Source organism: Lupinus angustifolius, chromosome LG16 (genome assembly GCF_001865875.1).
Source record: "Lupinus angustifolius cultivar Tanjil chromosome LG16, LupAngTanjil_v1.0, whole genome shotgun sequence".
NCBI classification, from domain to species: domain Eukaryota; kingdom Viridiplantae; phylum Streptophyta; class Magnoliopsida; order Fabales; family Fabaceae; genus Lupinus; species Lupinus angustifolius.
In genome coordinates this window covers 19,229,831-19,250,477 of record NC_032024.1, presented here as the reverse complement: position 1 = coordinate 19,250,477, position 20,647 = coordinate 19,229,831, and the positions used below count along the sequence as shown (strand labels likewise).

General features: G+C 31.9%; 1 protein-coding gene across 4 annotated transcripts; it reads left to right on the top strand.

Annotated features, from left to right (window-relative positions):
- On the top strand, positions 6,975-16,258 carry LOC109330169. 4 transcript variants are annotated; one of them, XM_019564230.1, is made up of 12 exons: positions 6,975-7,276; positions 7,356-7,530; positions 8,603-8,675; positions 8,846-8,970; positions 9,095-9,490; positions 9,573-10,864; positions 11,040-11,461; positions 11,584-13,487; positions 13,580-13,737; positions 14,418-14,578; positions 14,924-15,081; positions 15,595-16,258. In XM_019564230.1, exons 2-12 carry the CDS (start codon positions 7,438-7,440, stop codon positions 15,811-15,813), a joined length of 5,001 nt encoding a protein of 1,666 aa, XP_019419775.1. In that variant the 5' UTR covers positions 6,975-7,276; positions 7,356-7,437; the 3' UTR covers positions 15,814-16,258. The 4 variants fall into 4 exon arrangements, with proteins under 4 accessions (XP_019419775.1, XP_019419776.1, XP_019419774.1 ...); XM_019564231.1 differs by having other exon boundaries at positions 6,975-7,530; positions 9,573-9,657; positions 10,000-10,864; XM_019564229.1 differs by having other exon boundaries at positions 6,975-7,530.

Sequence of the window (20,647 nt, the reverse complement as noted above, 5' to 3'; positions counted from 1 at the left end):
GCTCATGTGACTAAACTCACTTACAAACATAAAGCTCCTGCTATGCTAAGGGGTGGATCCACTAAGTTCTTAACATTTGAATTATGACACAATATAATAGACAACCTTTCCTTGCATTCGCAATCAAAATTAACATATTGTCCCGTAAATTAATTTTAAGCTTATTTGATTCATTGTTAACGATGTTCCTAGACATCACATTCCCATAAGTGTCGTCAAAATCATGTAACCTATTGAACATGTCACAATATTACATCCCAAAAACGACTATCTAACTACACAAGTAAAAAATGCATGTTTAGTAACCAAAATGAGTTTTGCAAAGTACATCTGTAAACTATAGAAATTTACATTCACAATCTTTGAATATTAGTTTGAATTATTATTATTTTTCATTAATTAACATACATCAAAAATTTGTTAGGTATCAGTGGCGGAATACACCTAGAAGGGGGGAAGGGGTTGAATAGGTGTGGCAGAGCTCAAGTTCCACTTTTTGGGTTTTTGCACACTTGCTGAAAAATGTCCAGTTAATCGATTAAATCACACCAGAAACAGAATGATCAGAACAACTACTTGCACAATTATTAACAAACAAATAAACAGATATACAACATATATTTCTATGCAAGATTAACAAGGATATAGCAAGGTATAAGCATGCAAAATATCAGCTTCAAATTCAAACTAAAACATCTTGAAATATAAAAGAGAAAAGGATAGAAAATATTGCGCAAGGATTTTATCCTGATTCGTTTTACTGTCCACTACAAAACTATATCCAGTCCTCCCCTCTGATCTGGGAGATTTTCCTTCTTCACTATAGAACACAATGTACGTTACATACACGCTTCCAATTACAAGACTCAAATGCTCCTTTCTTGGAATCCAAAGAACTTCGTCACTCTTGGTTTGACCATTCCCAAAACCGCCTCCAAGAAAACCTTTCTTACCGTGATTCGGCCTAGGCCAAGGTATCGTTCTTTATCCCAATACTCGAATATTACAATAAAGATCAAAGACTAAAACCTAAGCAAGAACTCACAAGATGTCCTAGTCTAATATGAATGTTCATGCATGAGGTTTCTGAAAATATGCAATCATTAAAAAACTATCTCTTTTTCTTTCCAAGAAAGACAAGAATGGTGCAAGAAAGCTTTTCAAAGAAACATGCAATACGAATGTGAAAACTAAAGCCTTAGCATGATCTAGTCTTTCTCCTAATGCAACACTCTCTAATAGTTTCTAACAATGACGATCAATTCTCTTTTCTCTGTTTTTTTTTCTCTTAGCCATTTCTGCAATTTGCCAGAATTTATACAAAATAGATTTTGCCTCTAAAAATGGTTTTTTCAGTTATGCAGTTGAAACAACAGAAAACATACACGTTAATCGATTAAGCCATGAGGTTAATTGATTAACCAGTGTAACATGATTAAAACAGAAAACAGTTGAGTTAATCGATTAAGTCACCACGTTAATCGATTAACCAACATATTAAAACACATGATTCAAAAGGCAAACTACTCATATGTTATGTTTAACTCCTATACATGTTTTAACAATTATATTATGCCTAATATGCACATATAACATGTATGATATGCATGAATATATAATAAACTAGATGATATCTCATTTTAGTGGATTAGTTACTTTATTAAGTCTTGTAAGACTCACACCTAGGTTTACCTAACCTAGACTCAATATCTATGGCAAGCATCTTAGACTTCTAAAAAGCTAATAAAGAATTATAACCTAAGTCTAATAAGTCACCACTTGAGCCATCGACATGTTGATTGTTGAGACATCTTTAAGCTTTAACTAAGACATTGTCTTCATCAAAACATAGGCAAAGCATTGCTAATGCAACCCTTGACACTTTGCATTTTCAAGTATAACTTTATACTTTGTATGAAGATGAAGATGATTTCTTTTTGCTTATTGTTGATATTTCAGGAAACCAGAGATGAAGATGATTTTGTATGAGTTTATGCAATGATAAGAAATTCAAATAGAGGAGGAGTAATAAAATAATCTCCCAACTCTATGGATATTGTAGAAAATAATTATCATTATGATTATTACATCATAGACAAAATAATTAAAAAGGGAGACAAAAAAGAGAAATATACGAAGGTTAGAGGAAGAAGATGTATAATAAAAATAGAAAGAGAAGAGTTTATGTAGTATTGGTGCTGAAAGTTAGAAGAAGAGTATGTATAATAAAAATGTAGAGGGAAAATTGTATGTAATATTTTATTGCATAACTTTATACTTTTATAGGCTCAACCAAGATATGCATGTTCTATTCAAAAAAGGAAAAAGAAAAATTGATCATTATGTCATTCATTTATATCATGTTCATAATTCAGTTATCCACATTTTATGTCATGTTCACTTCAAAAACTACAATATTAAACAATTGTTCTAGCAATATACAGAAGAAGCCTTAATTTACATTGATATGGTCATAATTTACAGAAATATGAAATTATAAATTATAAAGATAAAATAGGTAAACACAAATTACACTATGGATAGTTATTTTGTGTTTTCCTCTTATTAAGTAGTATAGATATAGATAACTAACTAATTATAATTAAAATTAAATAACTAAATTAATTAGCAATAATTAAATAATTAATTAAACAAATTAGACATTAAAAAAATACCTTATAAATGAAGGAGGATGAGAAAAGAGTGTGAGGATGAGAAAAGAGTGTGATGATGATAAAAGTGTGAAATAAGGTGAGTTAGAATTAGAGATGGCAAAACAAGCAAAGTTCGCGGGCATGACATAGGAATTTTATTCATTAGTCTGTTCACCCGTCACGACCACAAACATTTTTATTGGGCAATGCGAGTGGCCCGCGGGCATGACATAAGAGGAAAAAAATAAGAAAAGTTCAACAAAATTATGATATGAGGTGATTTAATGTCTCAAGATATTGTAATCTGGTTTGTTCAAATTCATATAAAATATGAAAGTTTTTAAAAAAAAAATCTCATCAACTACTTTATTTAGTTTTTTTACTTTATTTTATGAATTTTTTAAATTTTTTATTATTTATTAATGTCCGCAAACCCGTTAGCTCGTTTTAAGATGGGCAGGACATGCAACTTTTGTTCGTTAAAACAATATGGGTATGCCCCCACTTAAATTTTGTAGGCATTTGCGGGCACGGGGAAAATGGGTCGAACATCCTAATTTGCCATTTCTAGTTAGAATGCGGTTGAAAATGAGTATTTATAGGGAGAAGGGTAATTAATTTGGATGGTTGAAGATTGAGGGATATAAATTAGTATAGTTGGATGGTAAGAGTTTTTATATAAGAGATATAAAATAATTTGTTATATGTTTTTTTTAAAAAAATGAAAAATTAAATAAATACTTGATGCAATTTTAAAAAAAAATGGTTTTTTTTTTAAAATGAAAAAAAAATTGTGGAACATGCGACCATGTGTGGCCACTCCGACTAGTGCCACGTGTGTCACTAGTTGGAGTAACAAGACACTACTGTGATAACATGTGGCAATGTATCTCACCACTTTTTCTATTTTTTTATTTTCAGTTTTTTTTTTAAATTTATAGGTCAATCAGAAACCGGCACTTGTCATGGCAAAAATTAATTTAGTAGGTTGACTTTGACTGGCACATTTTGGTAAATAGATTACTTTAACTACCCCATTTTGATAAATATTTTTTGCACTACCCACTCATTGATAAATAGTTTATAAACTGTTCTATTTACGTAATTACTTTTAAGAAGTGTATTATTGAGATAAATTAGTCTGAATGATAGCTTCTTTTCATTAGGCAATTTGCAACATTTTTATACACATATTTTGAAATCAACGAAAAATTAATTTTTTCCTAACCTTTACCTATCATTTAAATTTAAAAAAGGAGAGGATTTCTCCTCTATTTTAGCACAGTCTTATTTAAATTGCTGCAGTTTTATTTCTTTATTTTATTTCAGGAAATAAATGGTATGTATGGATTTTGTTTGTTAATGTATTTCAATACATGTTTAAATAAAAAAAAAGGTAGCTTCTAATTATCCAATAAATCCATATTGTCACAAAAAAATCAAATTTAGATTTATTTAAAAAAATCATAAATTCAAATTGAGTGCTTTTAGATTCCAAGACATAAAAAATCACTTTTTTTTATGATTAATAAATTTTCTAAAGTCCAAAAGTTATTATAATATTGACAAGTGAGTAAAAAATAAACATTTGGTTAAAAAAATTAAATTAGTCTAAACCCCATTTTTAGATAAAATATTTTAACAATTCCAAATCATATGAAGAATATTTCATTAGGTAAAAATGTTCTTTAAAAATTGCAAAAGATACTTAATACTCAATTTTATTATTTCCTTAATATGTCTTATTTGGAATATTGAAGGACCACTAATGCGCTAACCTTCTAAAAAAACATTTACTATTATTATTTTTATTTGAAAAAGGAAACAAAAATAAAAACATACAATATCCTTAATTTCTAATTGTAATTATTATATTTTAAAAATATAACATAATCAAATTTGCTTGATTTGATTTGCTTATTCTCATATTGTATCTTTAATTTATTTGATGATCAAATTTCTAAAGATTTAAAATTTTAAATAAAAAGATTCTTGCAACACAATCAAATTGATACAAAATTTTAAAATTTGGTTTGCATATTTTCTAATCACAATGTTTAATTTAGTTGATTAATTGAATTTCTATAAGAGTCAATCTCCAAAGATTTAATTTTTATCATAACATGTTTCTTGTCAAAATTTCATTTTTTGAAAAAATATGTTTATTTTTTTGGGTCGGATAAAATTTAATGTTCACATCAAATTAGCTCAAATTACAACCATTATTCTCCCACATTGTCTTTTGGCTAATAGCTACTTTGGAATCCTTCTTCTATTTTATAACCCAAATGTGTTAACTCTCAAGTCACAGCCAACAAGTCAATAAAATCATACGTATAAAGTGAAAAAGATTAGAACTACTTATATTAAGTTATGACCATGAAAAATAATGGATAAATAAGAAATAAAAGAAAGAACCAGTAGTAGCATTGTAGCAGTTGTTTGATTCACCACTTCAATTCAGATTCAGAATATCATAGGTAAGGGAATAGAGAGGTAAAGGTTCAATAGTGGGTATTAACAATATATAGTTTTAGAAAAAAATCATTTTAACCAAACCACAAAATATAAGGGAATATTAACAATATAAGAAAAAAACAATTTTTTTCCCTTTCTTATGAGATCATAAATGGTAGCAAATCAATGAGATTAACAAAGCTTTTAAAGTCTCAGGAAGGCCATTAACATTGTAATTATCCATGTTCATGTTTTGGTAATAGATAAAAATATACAGAGAAGGGGGGTAAAAAAATATATTTAAAAAAATATTTAAAATAAAAAAATTAATAATCAAATATTTTTTTAACTGAATTATGTAGTTGTTGTCGCATTTTCTAGTTATGGAGAGCTAAAGAGAATAATTGCCGGTTTTTCTTTGCCTAAATCAAAGTCGAAATGCTCTAAGCAAATAAAAATGAGAATGCTGATCAGAATATATTATTATTAACTGAAAAGAAAATATATAGACATAAGAAATTGAGATTGAGAAAGAGGGGTTGTGAGTTTGACTAGTGCTTCAGTTCAAGTACTGATTGAACCTATGTAAATGTGAACAAAATAAAATGTAATCATCTCTTCAAGAAAAAAATGAATTAAACTATGTTTTTTTTAGTTAGGTTCAATTTTATCAGCTTTACATTAAGTATTAGAACTAATTCCATCTTCACTTCTTATCTTATGTTTTTTAGTTTAATCTTCCATATTTTGTAACTCTGTGCATTCCATATTCTTGTCATTATCTTTATGGCAAAAATATATTTACAAGATAATGATGATTGTTAGTATTATTACAAATTTTTTTTTTCTAAAAACTAAAATTAATTTGAAATTTGTTAGACATCTAATCAAGAGGGATTTGATAATCACTTATAGAACTTAATGTAATTAGTTTCTTAAGAAAAATTGAACGGAGTAATAATTTTTGTGGTTCTTACCAAACTACTTACACTCCAATTTTTTATCTTATATTTTTTTAATTTAGTTTTCCATTTTTTTAACTTTCTAGCTTTGTAAATGATGTCTATTCTATATTTTTTTTCAATACTTTAGGAGAAAATATTTACGAATAATTATGATTGTTATTATCATATAATTAAGATTGTTAGTATAATTACAAATTATGTCTATAGAAATTAAAATCAATTGAATTTGTTAGGATATATTCACTAAAAGTTGGAGATAGGATAACTACAAACTAAAGTCTCCTCCTTTTCCACTCAAACAACCATGAATTAATTTATAATAATTATGTTCCCCCTAGAATCACGTCACATGTAAAACCGAAATTATATTTTAATTTGAAATCAAATATTTATTTTTTAATTTTTTATTTATTAGGTTTATCGATTCACAACATTAACCCATTAAATTAGTTTTATCTTATGTTTATGTCTTTTAATCGATTAAGAATATATTATTTTAAATGGTTCCTATCTTATTTTTCTAATTTAGTTTTATTCATTTCTTAAATAAATGTCTTTCAAATAACTAAGAAAAAAAATGTATGCACTGATAGTGTATGAGTTTTATAAACTGTTACTGTATCATTCACTATTGATATTGAATTGTATTGAATTTTCAAAAAAAACATAATCTAAATTAATGATGAATGATAGAGTACATGTGTATAAATCTTTATACTGACGGTGTGCATAAATTTTATACTCAATAACTATATGTATCCCATTCATCATTATCTTTAGGAAATAATATTTACAGGATAATTTTGTTGTTATCAGATATATCAGATTAATCAATTTATTTAATTATTAGCTAAATAATAATAAAAAATAAAAGAAAGCCTAACCCAATATTCTATTCTGTTTTGTTACACATCAAAACTGTAGAGAGAGAAAGAGAGCGAAGTGAGAAATATTTGGAATCCGTTTTGAACTCGCCGTCAATACTCATTCTAGTTCTTACTGATCGTTTCCACCGATCTCAACCGCTTCATCAATTTGTTTCATTCAACCGAAAAATTCAATTTTTCAATGCAAGTTCTGTTTTTTCTTCTTGTTTATATGTTCCTTCAATCAATGAAGGTTGTTCAAATGGCATGATCACTGTGCTGTTTCACACAATTCCCTTCTGGGTTTTGCAGAGTTTCGTGTTTGCTTTTCTGGGTCGGTGTTTTTTTTTTCGGTTTCATATTTTTTCCTTAAATATTTTCTTGGTGTTTATTAAAGTGATGCTGGACTTCAGGGAAGGTTCCATTGTGAAAAGGTTACTATTTGGGTTCTGGGTTTTGGCCTAGTGCTTGAAATTTTTGGTGGGTGTGGTGAAGATGGAAAACAACATTGAGTTGGAGGAAGGAGAGGCTTTCTCTTACGATGATGATGATGAAGACAATATTGACCTTGATTCTCTCTCTTACATTGTAAGGGCACATTTGAATTTAGTTTTAGCTAAATTCAATTTTTTTAACCCTATTCTCTCTCTTACATTGCAACTGCGGCCACAACAGCAGCAATTTAGAACTTTTTTTATTGTTATTCATGAAATAAAAAAAAAAGTGTAATATATATGCAAAGATTTATACATTTATACACAGCAATGCATCATCCACAATTCATTTGAATTACTTTTATTTAAGAGTCAAAGGTGAATGAAAATAAATGGTGGATATCTTTTTTCAGTAGATAATAATTTTGATTAGTGTATACAATCATTGAGTATGATCTTTCAACGTGTCATTGTGTTTGGTTCCTGAGGAACAGTAGTGGATTCTCAGATTTAGACTTGTATGAGAAGGAACTAAACTAATATCAAACAAGCTAAAGATAACTATTTGCTATTTGGCTCCATAATCTTCCCTGCATTGTTTGTTGGTGGAAAAGATATTCATCATTGATGAAGTGATTCAGAACCGTAGTAGAATGTCTTTAGTTTCTTCTTTCTGAATCAACCCTTGAAAACTGCCAATACCTATTATGAATTTATAATTTCTTTTGTTTCCATCATGATGATGCTGTAGATGTTTATCTTGCTGCATCATGAGTGGAAAGCACAGTTGACTAGTTACCAAGTAACTTTATCTACCACATGTATAATCAACAAGGCAATAACTAGTAGATTAAGTTATGTGCTACACCATTTGTTAAGAGGGCGGCCTAAAGCACGAGGCTCTCACTTAGTGAGGTCTAGGGAGGTGCTACACCATCTGTTCTTGTGCAAAATAGTTTTGATTGGGGTTGATCATCTAGATGCTTCTTAGGTTGATGCTATGTAAATGTGCAGTTATATTTTGGCCCGAGAAGACTAATACATAAAAATATATAATAGAAATAAAAATAATTCTTGTTGCTGATCTTCATTGTTCCTGTAATTGTTATCCTCTATTACTAATGATTATTGTTGATTAATTCCATTTTTGTTTGAAAGTCCTCTCGGTTAAGTTTCATCATGAAAATATTAGGAAGGACTAATAAATTGTTTCATGACTCATGAAGGATGAGAAGATTCAACATGTTCTGGGCCATTTTCAAAAGGACTTTGAAGGTTATGTATGTGCCAAGGATTTAGGTGAGTAAAAGAGTTGTCTTCACAAAAGGATGATATCGGTATTAAGATTTAAGAATCATACATCTGTCCCTAACTAACTGTATAACTGAATTACAACTTTAACAAGCAAATTGTACATGCAAGCAAGCAACACAGCGTTATAACAATGAGATATGAATGATATTTTTCAGGTGCAAAATATGGTGACTATGGTTCCTTCTTACCTACCTATGAACGCTCTCGTGTTGAGTCTCACCCGAAGACTCCACAAAGAAATCACTGTACACCAAAATCTCTCATCAATCTCCACAAGGAGGTATATCGTTTTTATGTTACTTTATTTTCATTGTTTGACATAAAGGTTATATGTACTGCCAACATATGTCGGTCTTGGAGAGAATACAGGTTAATTGAGCACTGTGGGTTATGTTGTAATACAGGTTGTGTCTCATAGCTTAAAAGCGCCTTCAAATGTGCCTCCTTCGAGGCTTGGAATTGCTTCCTATAGTTCACATCCAGTTCATAATGTAAGAGCACCTTCAGTTGATGATTCAGGGAAGAAGGAAGAAGTGATTTCTTCCAGTGAAGTATCTGAGAAGTCCACTGTGAAAGATGATACTAGAAAAAAGTCACGAAATTCTACTGACCAAAGAACATTGAAGTTTCGAATCAAAGTGAAATCTAGTATCTTTGCACAAAAGAATGCTGCTATTTACAGTGGCCTCGGACTTGATAACTCTCCATCTTCCTCAATGGGGAACAGCCCTGTGGAAAGTGAAGGCATGCCACCTGTATGTAAAGTGAATGCTAACAATTCTCCAACTGAAATTATTAAGGTAGAGGACCCTTTCTATTTCTATACTGGTTATTCCCATCAGAAAGACTAATGAACTATCTAATTTTTATTTGATGGTACAGGTTATGACTTCCTTTCCTATCCCCGGTGGTCTTCTAACATCACCTGTACCTGATAGTATGCTCCACTCGATAAGAAAGGAAAAAGTTATTGGACATGGCAGATTTTTGTCTTCTGTTAATGGTCATCAAGAACCTAGTTTGATGTCTACTGATGAATCTGATTCTTTTGTCGGGGATGCACATTTGAAGAATAGGAAAGTGAAAATAGTGAGACGGGGTGAAAAGAAGTTGGAATTGAAGCATATGAATGGTTTTCTTTCTGAGAATGACATGGCATTGCATGCAAAGAAAAAGTTAGGAAATAGAACACAAGATGACAAGGACGTTCTCTCTAATGATTTGAAATGCACGCTACTGAAAAGTTCAATTTGTGATGCTGGTGAAACTATGGAAGTCACCGGAAAGGCTTCTAAAGTCTCCAGGGAAGTTAATAAGAATGGCGTGCCAGGCAGAATGGTTTCTGTTGGAGTAGTGAAGGAGGAGTCATATGTGTCAATATCTAGCCAAGGTTTTGAGAAGGTTGAAAAGCAAAAAGCAGGAAATGGTTTTATGAAAAAAGTTGTAGACCATAAGCTGGAAAATTCCCGCAAGGATAAACTTTCTGTTCATAATAATAATGATAAGTGTAATAATACTTTCGTGCTTTCTGATAAGGTTGAGTGTGATGCTGTAAAGTATAATGTAGACCAAAATCCTCAAAAGCGTGAGACCAACCAAAAGAAAAAGGCTGTTTCTGAAGGCAAGAATAAGTCAAAAGTTTATCAGAGTCCTGAAAAAGGTGAGGCTATTGCAAGAGAAGATATATTTGGTGGTACTAATAATCCAATGGTAACTGCTAAAGAGAGTGCTGGATTTGATGTTACTTCTGGCAGAAGTAAAATGAATAAAGCGAAGTTATTGAAGGATACTAAGGTCAGAGATAGAGATTCGTTGAAAGGGACAAAATCAGAATTGAAAGTTGATGGTCCACCTGGTACCAGTGCAACAGAAAGTTCCAACATTGGTAATTTTGAAAAACAGAGGGCATTTGGGGCTAAAGTAAAGGGAAGACCAAATGTCAATAAAGTGGATGATCAGTTTCTTGCTGGGCCATGTACAAAAGATGCTTCAGGTTCATTTCCTGTTGAAGATAAGCCTGCTCCTGAAATGAATCCATTAGCCATAGCAGCACCTCAACTTATTGCAGAAGATTGGGTAGGTTGTGACAGTTGCGAGAAATGGCGGCTTCTACCTACTTGTATAAAGCCCGAGCAGCTTCCAGAGAAGTGGGTGTGTAGCATGCAAAATTGGCTGTAAGTTGATTTTACATTTTGGTCGGAATTATGCATGAGAATATTATAGGCGAACATTGAGGACTATCTCAAATGATTCCCCCATTTTATTAATTTTTTAAATATCTCTGTTTGCATATAATTTTGTCTGTGTTCTGTGTTTCATTGTCTCATCATTGTTCTTAATTGTTGTTAGGCCTGGAATGAATCGGTGTGACATCAGTGAGGAGGAGGCAACAAATGCATTTCATGCATTGTATCAAATTCCAATTTCTGAGTGTCAAAATAACATGCCAAGCCATGGCACTAGAACCAAAATTGGTGTGAGCTCTGTAGATGCTGTGCAATTTGGACGGAATCAACAAATGTCCAGTTTTGATGCATTGTCTGTTCGAGGAAAGAAGAAACATGCTATCATGGAAAAGACAATGACAGGAGTCAAGAATTACATTACCAATGACCAAGAATCTGGAAAGAATATAAGCTTGACTGACTTGAATCGGCATCCTGCAAACTCAAACCCGATGGAAAAGACGAGTTCTAGACGTTTTAGCATTTGTAACAACTTGATAGAAGAAAAACATGTGGCTAAAGAGATGCAAAAGCAAATAAATGGAGGTAACTCATTAATTTCATAAATTATATACTGTTCACTTAAGATTAATTTTTATTGAGTGAATAAACAATTATAGATGTTTTTCATCGATGGATGTCAATGTTGTTATCACATGTGTCTGCAGGTAACAGAAAGCTTATTAAATTGAAACGTAAGATGGACACTGATCAATATAGATCAGGAACACCTAAGAAATCAAAACCTGAGGATGTTTGCCATACTGAGAAGCAGTTGAAGCCTGGCATGTTCCTTGCGGATGCCGGTCTAAAATCAAGAAATGGTCTGCCAGAAAAGGCTAGTGGGATGGATATACGGAAGTATGATGACTTTTTCTTATCTGATGACATACAAGACAAGTTATTAGACCCTGTAAAGAAAGAAGGTAATCGGACTCAGTCAGATGGTGGGTCCTTCGGTGTAAAAAATGGTGGTAAAAGTGATGGTTCAGTGAAGAAAAGGAAATTGGAGGACTGGGTGGATACTGAGAAGCATAACAACTCATTCTCCTTGCAGGGTACTAAGCAGTGTGACAAAGAGGGCAATGCAAGTGGATTTAGGAAGGAAAAGAAGTCTAGAATTTTGAATATGGAGGTGAAATCAGCGACTGAAGGTGATAAGTTGAATAATGGTGGGATGATGCAAGTTTGCTTGTCAGGCAGTAGGGAACAAATGGCTGTTCGGACGAAAGTAAAATTTGTTGATAAAGGTCAACAGCCAAAGAAGCATAGAAAAAATACTGCATCCTGTCAAGCCTCGGATCATACTGTTCCATTTGGAAAGGATTTAGGCTCTGGACAACTTTCACTGGCAGCAACTTCCAGCTCTTCTAAGGTTTCAGGGTCTCATAGAGCTAAGACCAACTTTGAATACATGATAGGTTCACCTGTAGAATCGGTTACCTCCTCACCTCCGAGGACCTCCAAAATGAATAAGCATATTTTGGCAGTAGGGGACATTTCAGGGAAGCATGATGCTTCAAAAGGTGGTCTCTCTTCAATAGGGTCCAAGAAAATTGCAGATATTAGGGCGGGAAAGCTATCAGTAAAGTTGAAGGAGGATGGAATGTCACATAATTTTAGCCCCACGTGCTACAAAGTTTCTTCAATAGAGTACCAGGTTGAGGATGTAAAAGGCAAAGCAACGGTCCAAGCTAAAACTTCTGAACTTAAGAATGATCGTTTGCTTGAAGGTGGTGTCCTTCTTGAGCAACATCGCAATTGTGCCAATGGTATGCATCATGAGGTTGAAGTACACAAGAACAGCCAGGAGAGTGAACTTACTTGGCAGAAATCTTGTAAGGTTACATCCTTGCACCATAAGGAAAAGGAACGGAGGTCTGGTTCTTTGGTTGGTACAGATAAGATGAAGCTTTCGGCTTTAGAGAATGGTTATTCTAAAAATGGTGGGAGGCATGATTCAGCAGTTGATCCTAGTTATCATGCATCTGTTCCTGAGACTAGAAATGATGCTAAATGCAGTTCTCCTAAGTCTAAACAGATTGACAATATTTGTCAGAAAAATGCTCTAAGACATGGGTCAAGTGAATCTGGAAAGAAAAGCAAAGTAAAACAAAAAAACCGGGATAATCCACTTCTGAAAATGGATGCTCATTATAGTGCTGCTAGAAAGAATATCTCCCATCAGAACCTGATTCAGGACTTTGAAGAAGAAAACGAAGCTACTCATGTATACTCAGAATCTGGAGATGGAAAATCCAAAGTTATCACATCTTCAGCGGATGAGGTTAAAAGTGGAATGCTGTATGTGGGTTCTAGAACTGCACCTGGATTTGAAAAGGGAGGGACGGCTAATGAGCACCCAGTCCATGTGTCTGGCAATGGTGATGTGGCCTACACAATGAGAAAATCAGTTGATCTTAATAGCAAAATTCGAGTTAATTATAACTCCGAAAAGGTTCACGATCAACATCTCACTATGTCAAGCCCCGTGCAAACAAATTCTAGCCAAACTGCCTGTAAAATGCTGGAAGAAGCCACCAAACTAAAAGATAGAGCCACTCATTTTAAGGTTACTTGATTATTTCAAGATTTTGCTATGTTTTTTTATTGCATCTGTAGTCTTTGTCTAATTGTTGATTAAAATGCTGTTTACTGTTTTAGAACTCTGGGTTTGAGTTTGAGAGCAATGAGACTTATTTTGATGCTGCTTTGAAGTTTCTTCATGGAGCATCTCTTGTAGAAAATAGTCACAATGAGAGTAACAAGCATAAGGAGAGGAATCAAATGCAACTTTATGCTACTGCAGCTAAACTTTTCAAGTAAGTAAAATAGTCTGCAACTTTAGGTCAATTTATTATTTTAGGATGTTACTTTGTACCACTATCCATTTAATGTAAAAAGAGTACATTTTTATATGAAAGGATTAAGAACAGATAATTTGGTGGTGACATGCTATCTTTTCGACACTTTACAGTTTACAATGTGTATGGGGCAACCGGATTATGTACATTGAAATTTAACCTTTTTTGCTTGTAAGATTTTGTCTGAAAATATGTCCTTAATTTTTGTTGTGTAAGTCTTAGTTTCCCCTTACAAGTGTCTCTGTTTTCTGTGGGTTTTTAAATTCTTCTTTGGTAGACAGTATGAGCTATGAAACAGGGCTACCGTCTAGATGTTACATTTTTTTTTAACTTATTGTGTGCTTTCATTTAGTTTTTACTTTTGGGTGGGTTGGTATCAATTGTGTTTCTTTGGTAGATAGAATATCTTTAATTAACACTGCCCAACTTTGCAGCACTATCTGCCTAGATCAATTGTGTCTTTGAAACTGTACTGTTTTAAGCTGTCACAGACTAACTATGTTTGTTTGTTCAATTCTTGGCATAAAATTGTTCCATAAATGACGTTAAAGTTTATTGGACCATTGTCTTTTCTCTTGAGCCTTGAGCTGTTCATGTTTGCTGGCCTTCAATCATAAAATGTCTTGAAATATTTTCAGATCCTGTGCCCATGAATATGAAAGATGCCAAGAAATGGCAGTGGCTACTTTGGCTTACAAATGCATGGAGGTGGCATACATGAGAGTTGTTTACTGTAAACATTCTAGTACAAACAGGGATCGGCATGAGTTGGAATCATCTCTACAAATGGTTTACCAAGGTGATGGAACATGGTGCTGATATAAATATTTATGTCTTCATGCTTGTCATGTATTTTTGCATTCTTGTATGCTGAATTTTCAAACTTCTGTGGGCAATCAACCTATCAAAATTAGTGCAAGAAATGTGAATTCTTCTATAATTCTAAAACTGATATTTCTTGTTTGAGGAAGTGGGTGCCCATTATACCATTTAATTTTTTTGTTTGGGGTTTCAATGGGATAATTTAATGGATTGGACAGGACTTTCTGTTTGATAGCCTCTTCCTTAAATATTAGCGGTCTAATAGACACACGGCGCATCAAGTCAATGATGTGTAACTGAATTTTCTCTTTCTGTTATTTAGGTGAATCTCCTTCTTCTTCTGCATCCGATGTTGATAACTTAAACAATCAGATGGCAGTGGATAAGGCTACTTTCCCAAGGGGTACTAATACTCATGTTTCTGGTAACCAAGTCTTATCTGCTCGAACTCGTCCGAATTTGGTCAGGCTTCTTGACTTTGTAAGTTTAAGCTTGTTGGTAAACCTTGTTTTATTTTGAAGGTCTGTCTTGATGCTTTGATCCTGAAGTATTAGGAATGGGTAGTTGGGGGATCTATGCATTTACTGATAGATCATAGAAGTAATAGTTAAAGGTGTCGATGCATGAGTAAATTCAGTATGGTCGTCGTCGTTCGTGCTAAGTAGAAGTTCATATTTTTTCTGTAGACATCTTTCTATTGCAATGAAGATCTTGGGTCATGTAGAATTGACTTTCATTCTGGCAATTGTCACAGCACTTTTTAATGCAATGTAATTTTGGACTAGTTTTTAGAGAAAAGGCGGAAGTAAAATTTCAAGCTTAAGTATCATTTCTTCACTTTTGTCCATCACACTTTACCCTAAAATACGGAGTTTGCTTATATACTAATTGAGTTTCTCTACAGATACAGAATACTAGATCTTAAGGGTTTATTATATTTGTTCATATTTTGTGTATCGAAAGTTTGCTAAAAGTTGTCTTATGATTTTGCAGACTCAGGATATAAATTCTGCAATGGAGGCTTCTGCAAAATACCAGACCACTTTTGTGCTCGCTAATGTGAACATGGAAGATGCACGAAATAGAGACTGTATAACATCGATTAGGAGGGTTACTGATTTCAGCTTCCAGGACGTGGAAGAGCTTGTACGTCTAGTTTCAATTGCAACAAATACCATACGCTGTGCTGGTCTTGGCGGTCCTAGAGATTAGCACTATACCGTACATAATTTTTTGGTTTTACTCGTCTACCAAGATGGCGTCATGAAAGGAAAGGTATAAAGGATATCTACCTAGACTGGCACTTGGAAACTTTCAAAGATGGCAGGATGCCTATGATCTGCTACCCTTATGTACATTTGTACAAAAGAGATTAGAAAATTTTGCACCAAATTTTTAGTTGTTGAGGTTCTTGTTAATGAGGATAGGGGTACAGCACTCACCCTTAGATTTTATGGTTTAGAAAGAGGGAATGCATTCTTTGCTCCACTAACATGGAGCCCCAGGAAGAAGAATAGAGTCCTGAAATGTTATGCAACCATTTTTTAGGGCATTGAATATAGTTATAGTAGGTACATTGTTTATGACAAACTCTCCTTTTATGTTATCATTTCAAAATTTTGAATGAATAGAATTCCTTGCTGAAAGCTTCATTTTGTGTATGTGCATTGACTTGTGGAGATGGTGGAAGCCCATAGAGTATATTAAACGGAGGTTAGTTTAATTCCTAGAGGAAGAAAGAGATTAATAGGAGAAATGATTAAGAAAGAATGAACATGATTTATAATAGATCATTATGTCATCGTTCAGTCCATGTAGCCGATTGGGATGAAAGCTTAGAGTGTGTTTGCTTCGACCATTTTTTGTTTTAATTTTCAATGAAAACAGAAAATGATGATGAAAACATGTTTGTATTGTTTTCATTTCATATTTCCGAATACATGAGCTTCATTTTTGGAAATTTTGAAAATGAAAAAATGTCATTCCAACATTTTAACTAATGAGGAAATTACATTTTATTGAAAAATTTGAAATTTTGGTTGCTCCAATTGTTTAATATCTTATGATGTTTTAACTATTTCATTTTATTCTAAATCTTTTAATATTTTTGAAACCCAATATACATTTGTATTTTAATTTCCAATTATGTCCTTATTTATTAGTCATATTTTCTCCATATATTTCTTCATTTCTTTTTTAATTATATTTTTAATTTGCACCAAATGTGGCTATTTACTATTTAGTCCAACTGTAACAAATTTTTATATCGTGTAATAATTTCTTAAAGGATGTATAACCTTAAATATAAAAAGATATGGAATGAGATGAATATATTTTTTAATTACTCCATCCACTAATAAATGAGAGTGCAAAGCGTCAAAGATTGCACTAGCAATGTTTTGCCTATGTTTTGATGAACACAATGAATTAATTAAAGTTTGAAGATGACTCAACAATTAACATGCCGAGGGCTCAAGTGGTGTCTTAATAGACTTATGTTATAATTCTTTATTATCTTTTTAGAAGTCTCAGATGCTTGCCATAGATATTGAGTATAGGTAAACCTAGGTGTGAGTCTCACAAGACTTAATAAAGTAATTAATCTACTAAAATGAGACATCATCTAGAAGTATATGATAATTAGGTTCATGCATTTTATACATTGATTTTATGCATTAAGGTTTTATATTTGGAAATCATGTATTGCATGAGCATATATCATATAAGTAGTTCACCATTTAATCATGTATTAAAAATACACTGGTTAATCGATTAACGTGAGTGTTTTCTGTTGTTTCAACTGCATAACTGAAAACCCGTTTTTAGAGACAAAATCTGTTTTGTACAAATACTGGCTAATTGCAGAAACGGCTAAAAGAGAGAAAAACACAAAAAAAAGATATAGATCATCATTGTTGGAATCTATTAGAGAGTGTTGAATTAAGAGAAAGATTATATCATGTTAAGGCTTTAGTTTTCATATTCATATTGCATGATTCTTTGAAAAGTTTTCTTTTATCATTCTTGTGTTTCTTGAAAAGAAAAAGAGATAGTTCTTTATGATTGCATATTTTCAGAAACCTCATGCATGAACATTCATATTAGACTAGGACGTCTTGTGAATTCTTGCTTAGGTTTTAGGCTTTGATCTTTATTGTAATATCCGAGTATTAAGTACTCATTCATAACTCAAAGCATTGTTATTCAAGGATTGGGAAAATCCTAGCTGGACTAGATATAGTTTTGTAGTGGACAACAAAACGAACCAGGATAAAATCAATGCGCAATCTTTTCTATCATTTTCTCTTTTATATTTCAAGATGTTTTAATGCGAGTTTGGAGCTAATATTTTGCGTGCTTATTCCTTGCTATGTTCTTGTTAATCTTGCATAAAAGTATCAGTTGTATATCTGTTTGTGTGTTGGTTAATAACTGTGCAAGTTGTTGTTTTGATCATTCTGTTTCTGTTAATGGTTAATCGATTATGAACAGTGTTTAATCGATTAATTGGACATTTTTCAGCAAGTGTGTAAAACCCAAAAAGTGGAACTTGAGCTCCACTACACCTATTCAACCCCTTCTAGATGTATTTTGCCACTGATACTTAACAATAAAAAACCTCAAAATTAATCGATGACATATGACATACTTTTTATATGGAATAAGGGGAACATATTTTTATATTATTTAATAAAACACTTATATGTTATTATTTTATTTTAACTTTAACTTTTTTTAGAGAGTATCAATAACCGCATAATGTTTGTTATGACTTTCCTCACGTATTTCCAATAGTTAATGACCAACTCCAACAATTAATTTTTTTAGAATATTGATAACATGAAATTTGTTGAAATCATTGATTTTTCTACTTTAGTGATTAAAATTTAGAATTGAATTAATTGCAAGGATGTCCTGAATTGTGAAGTCTAAAGTGAATGATTTTGATAATGAAAATGATAATAACAAACATATTTTGAGGAAATGAAAACATAAAAATGAAAATTGTTTTTTGAAAATGAAAATAGGAAATAGAAATTGAAAATATTTGTTAAAACCAAACACATCCAAGATATTGGAAGATGTGTTTCTTTCTTGTGGGTTCCAGGAACACTAGTACATTTTGATTTTTATTTGTCTAGCATCCTTTTATAATTTTTTTGGTGCTATTAAAGATATTTCCTTACCCTATGGATAAAAACTAATTTCTTTTGGGTTATATGGTTATCTTTCTCAACAAAATTATATTTTTATAAAATGTCTTATTTATATTTTTATGATAAACAAAATTAAATATAAAAAAATTATGCATAATCATGATTCTAATAGAAGAAGGTAAGTTCATATGGTAATAGACAAATTAATAAAAAAGAAGTACAAAAGAGATTGTGATCACTCTTACCATTAAACTCATAATCGACTTTAACCCATAAATTTAAAGAGTGTAATATCTACTTATTAATTGTGTGAAACAATAAACTTTTCTTTAGACTAATTTATTGTTCACAAAGAAAACCTGATTATCATCACATATTTATTACCATTAGAATGTTGAGCATTTAGCCAAATATTAATCATCATTTACCCATTTATGAGTAGTGCAATAATTTTTGGGAATTTATATAGCAACTAATGAATTTTTGACCACATAAGAGTATTCGACTTAATTTTAATTCTCAGAGTCAAATAACCATTTGTGGGTATTATAATAATTTTCACAACTTCATAAAACTATTAAATTATTTTTATCATTAAATTATTTTTTAGATGTCTCACAATCTTGTTTCCAATTCAAAATTTAAACATAAAAACATTAATTTCAAGATTGATTTCAAATATTCGAATTTAAAAAATAATAAAATATGTGGATGAATTTTAATTGGGTGCATTAATAGGAGGGGCTAGTGTTATTAAACTTTGACAGTTAGGGTAACAATAAATGAGTTACTAGTTGGACTATTGGATTAATAGTTGTACAGTTGACTTCGTTTACTTTAAAAATTCTAAAACAATTATGATATTAACTAAGATTATTTAATAACTCTATACTATAAATTTAAAAATATTATTGCACCTAATTAAACAACTAACAAAGAATATTTTACTACCACAAAATGTCACAAATAAGTGGAAAACATCATCAAATAACATAAAATTTATGCTTTAATTGCAAAAATATATGCAAAAAAATTTAAAATTTAATTAAAAAACAAGTTTTTCAATAGTATAATCTAACAAATGACAAAAATAATTATAAAAGTACATGATTTTTTCCATCTCAAAATTACATTGTTTTGATTTGATTTAAAATAAATATTTTTTGATTGACTCGTTCATCTGATCATTCGAGTCACCAGATTTAGGTTAAAATCATTCAAGTTGAACCGACTCATCTCAATTTTAATGTGAAATCGATTAGATAAGAGGCTAGAACCAGTTAAATGCTTCATTCACGTTTGAACCGATCTATCCTACCTTGTTGTACATATTCATTCTTTGCTAAACCCGATAGAATCCAACACATGTCGTAGTTTAATTCGATAGCCTTGTAGATTCTTTCCACGAACTCGTTACCCAAACACATGGCACTACGATTCACGAGCCGCCACTATGTTATCCCCCGCCTCAAGCTCGCCACGTGCCTTTCCGCAACTACCCAAACACATGGCACGTGTCTCGGTTGGTTCACCTTATAAGTGTGTTATCATGATAGGAGGCTCCCGACCAGTGTGGTATCAGAGCCACCTCAGGAAAACAGGGGGTACATATGGTATGAATGTTATAGGAGAGGTGAGTAGGAAAGGACACACACTCATGAATACAACTACTCAAGAAGACAGACCCATTATCCTAAGCTCATCTCTTTCCTTACCCAAATCCTGCTCTAAAACTCTCTCTTCGAAAATCGAGAACCTTATAGAGTACTCATATGTCCCGGATGATGCAAAGATAGCAGAAACCGTTCCACCCCTTCTTAGTCCATACAATATATTCAGGAGACAAAGATCCTTTGTCAAATCTATATCTCGCTTAATCTCCACAAACA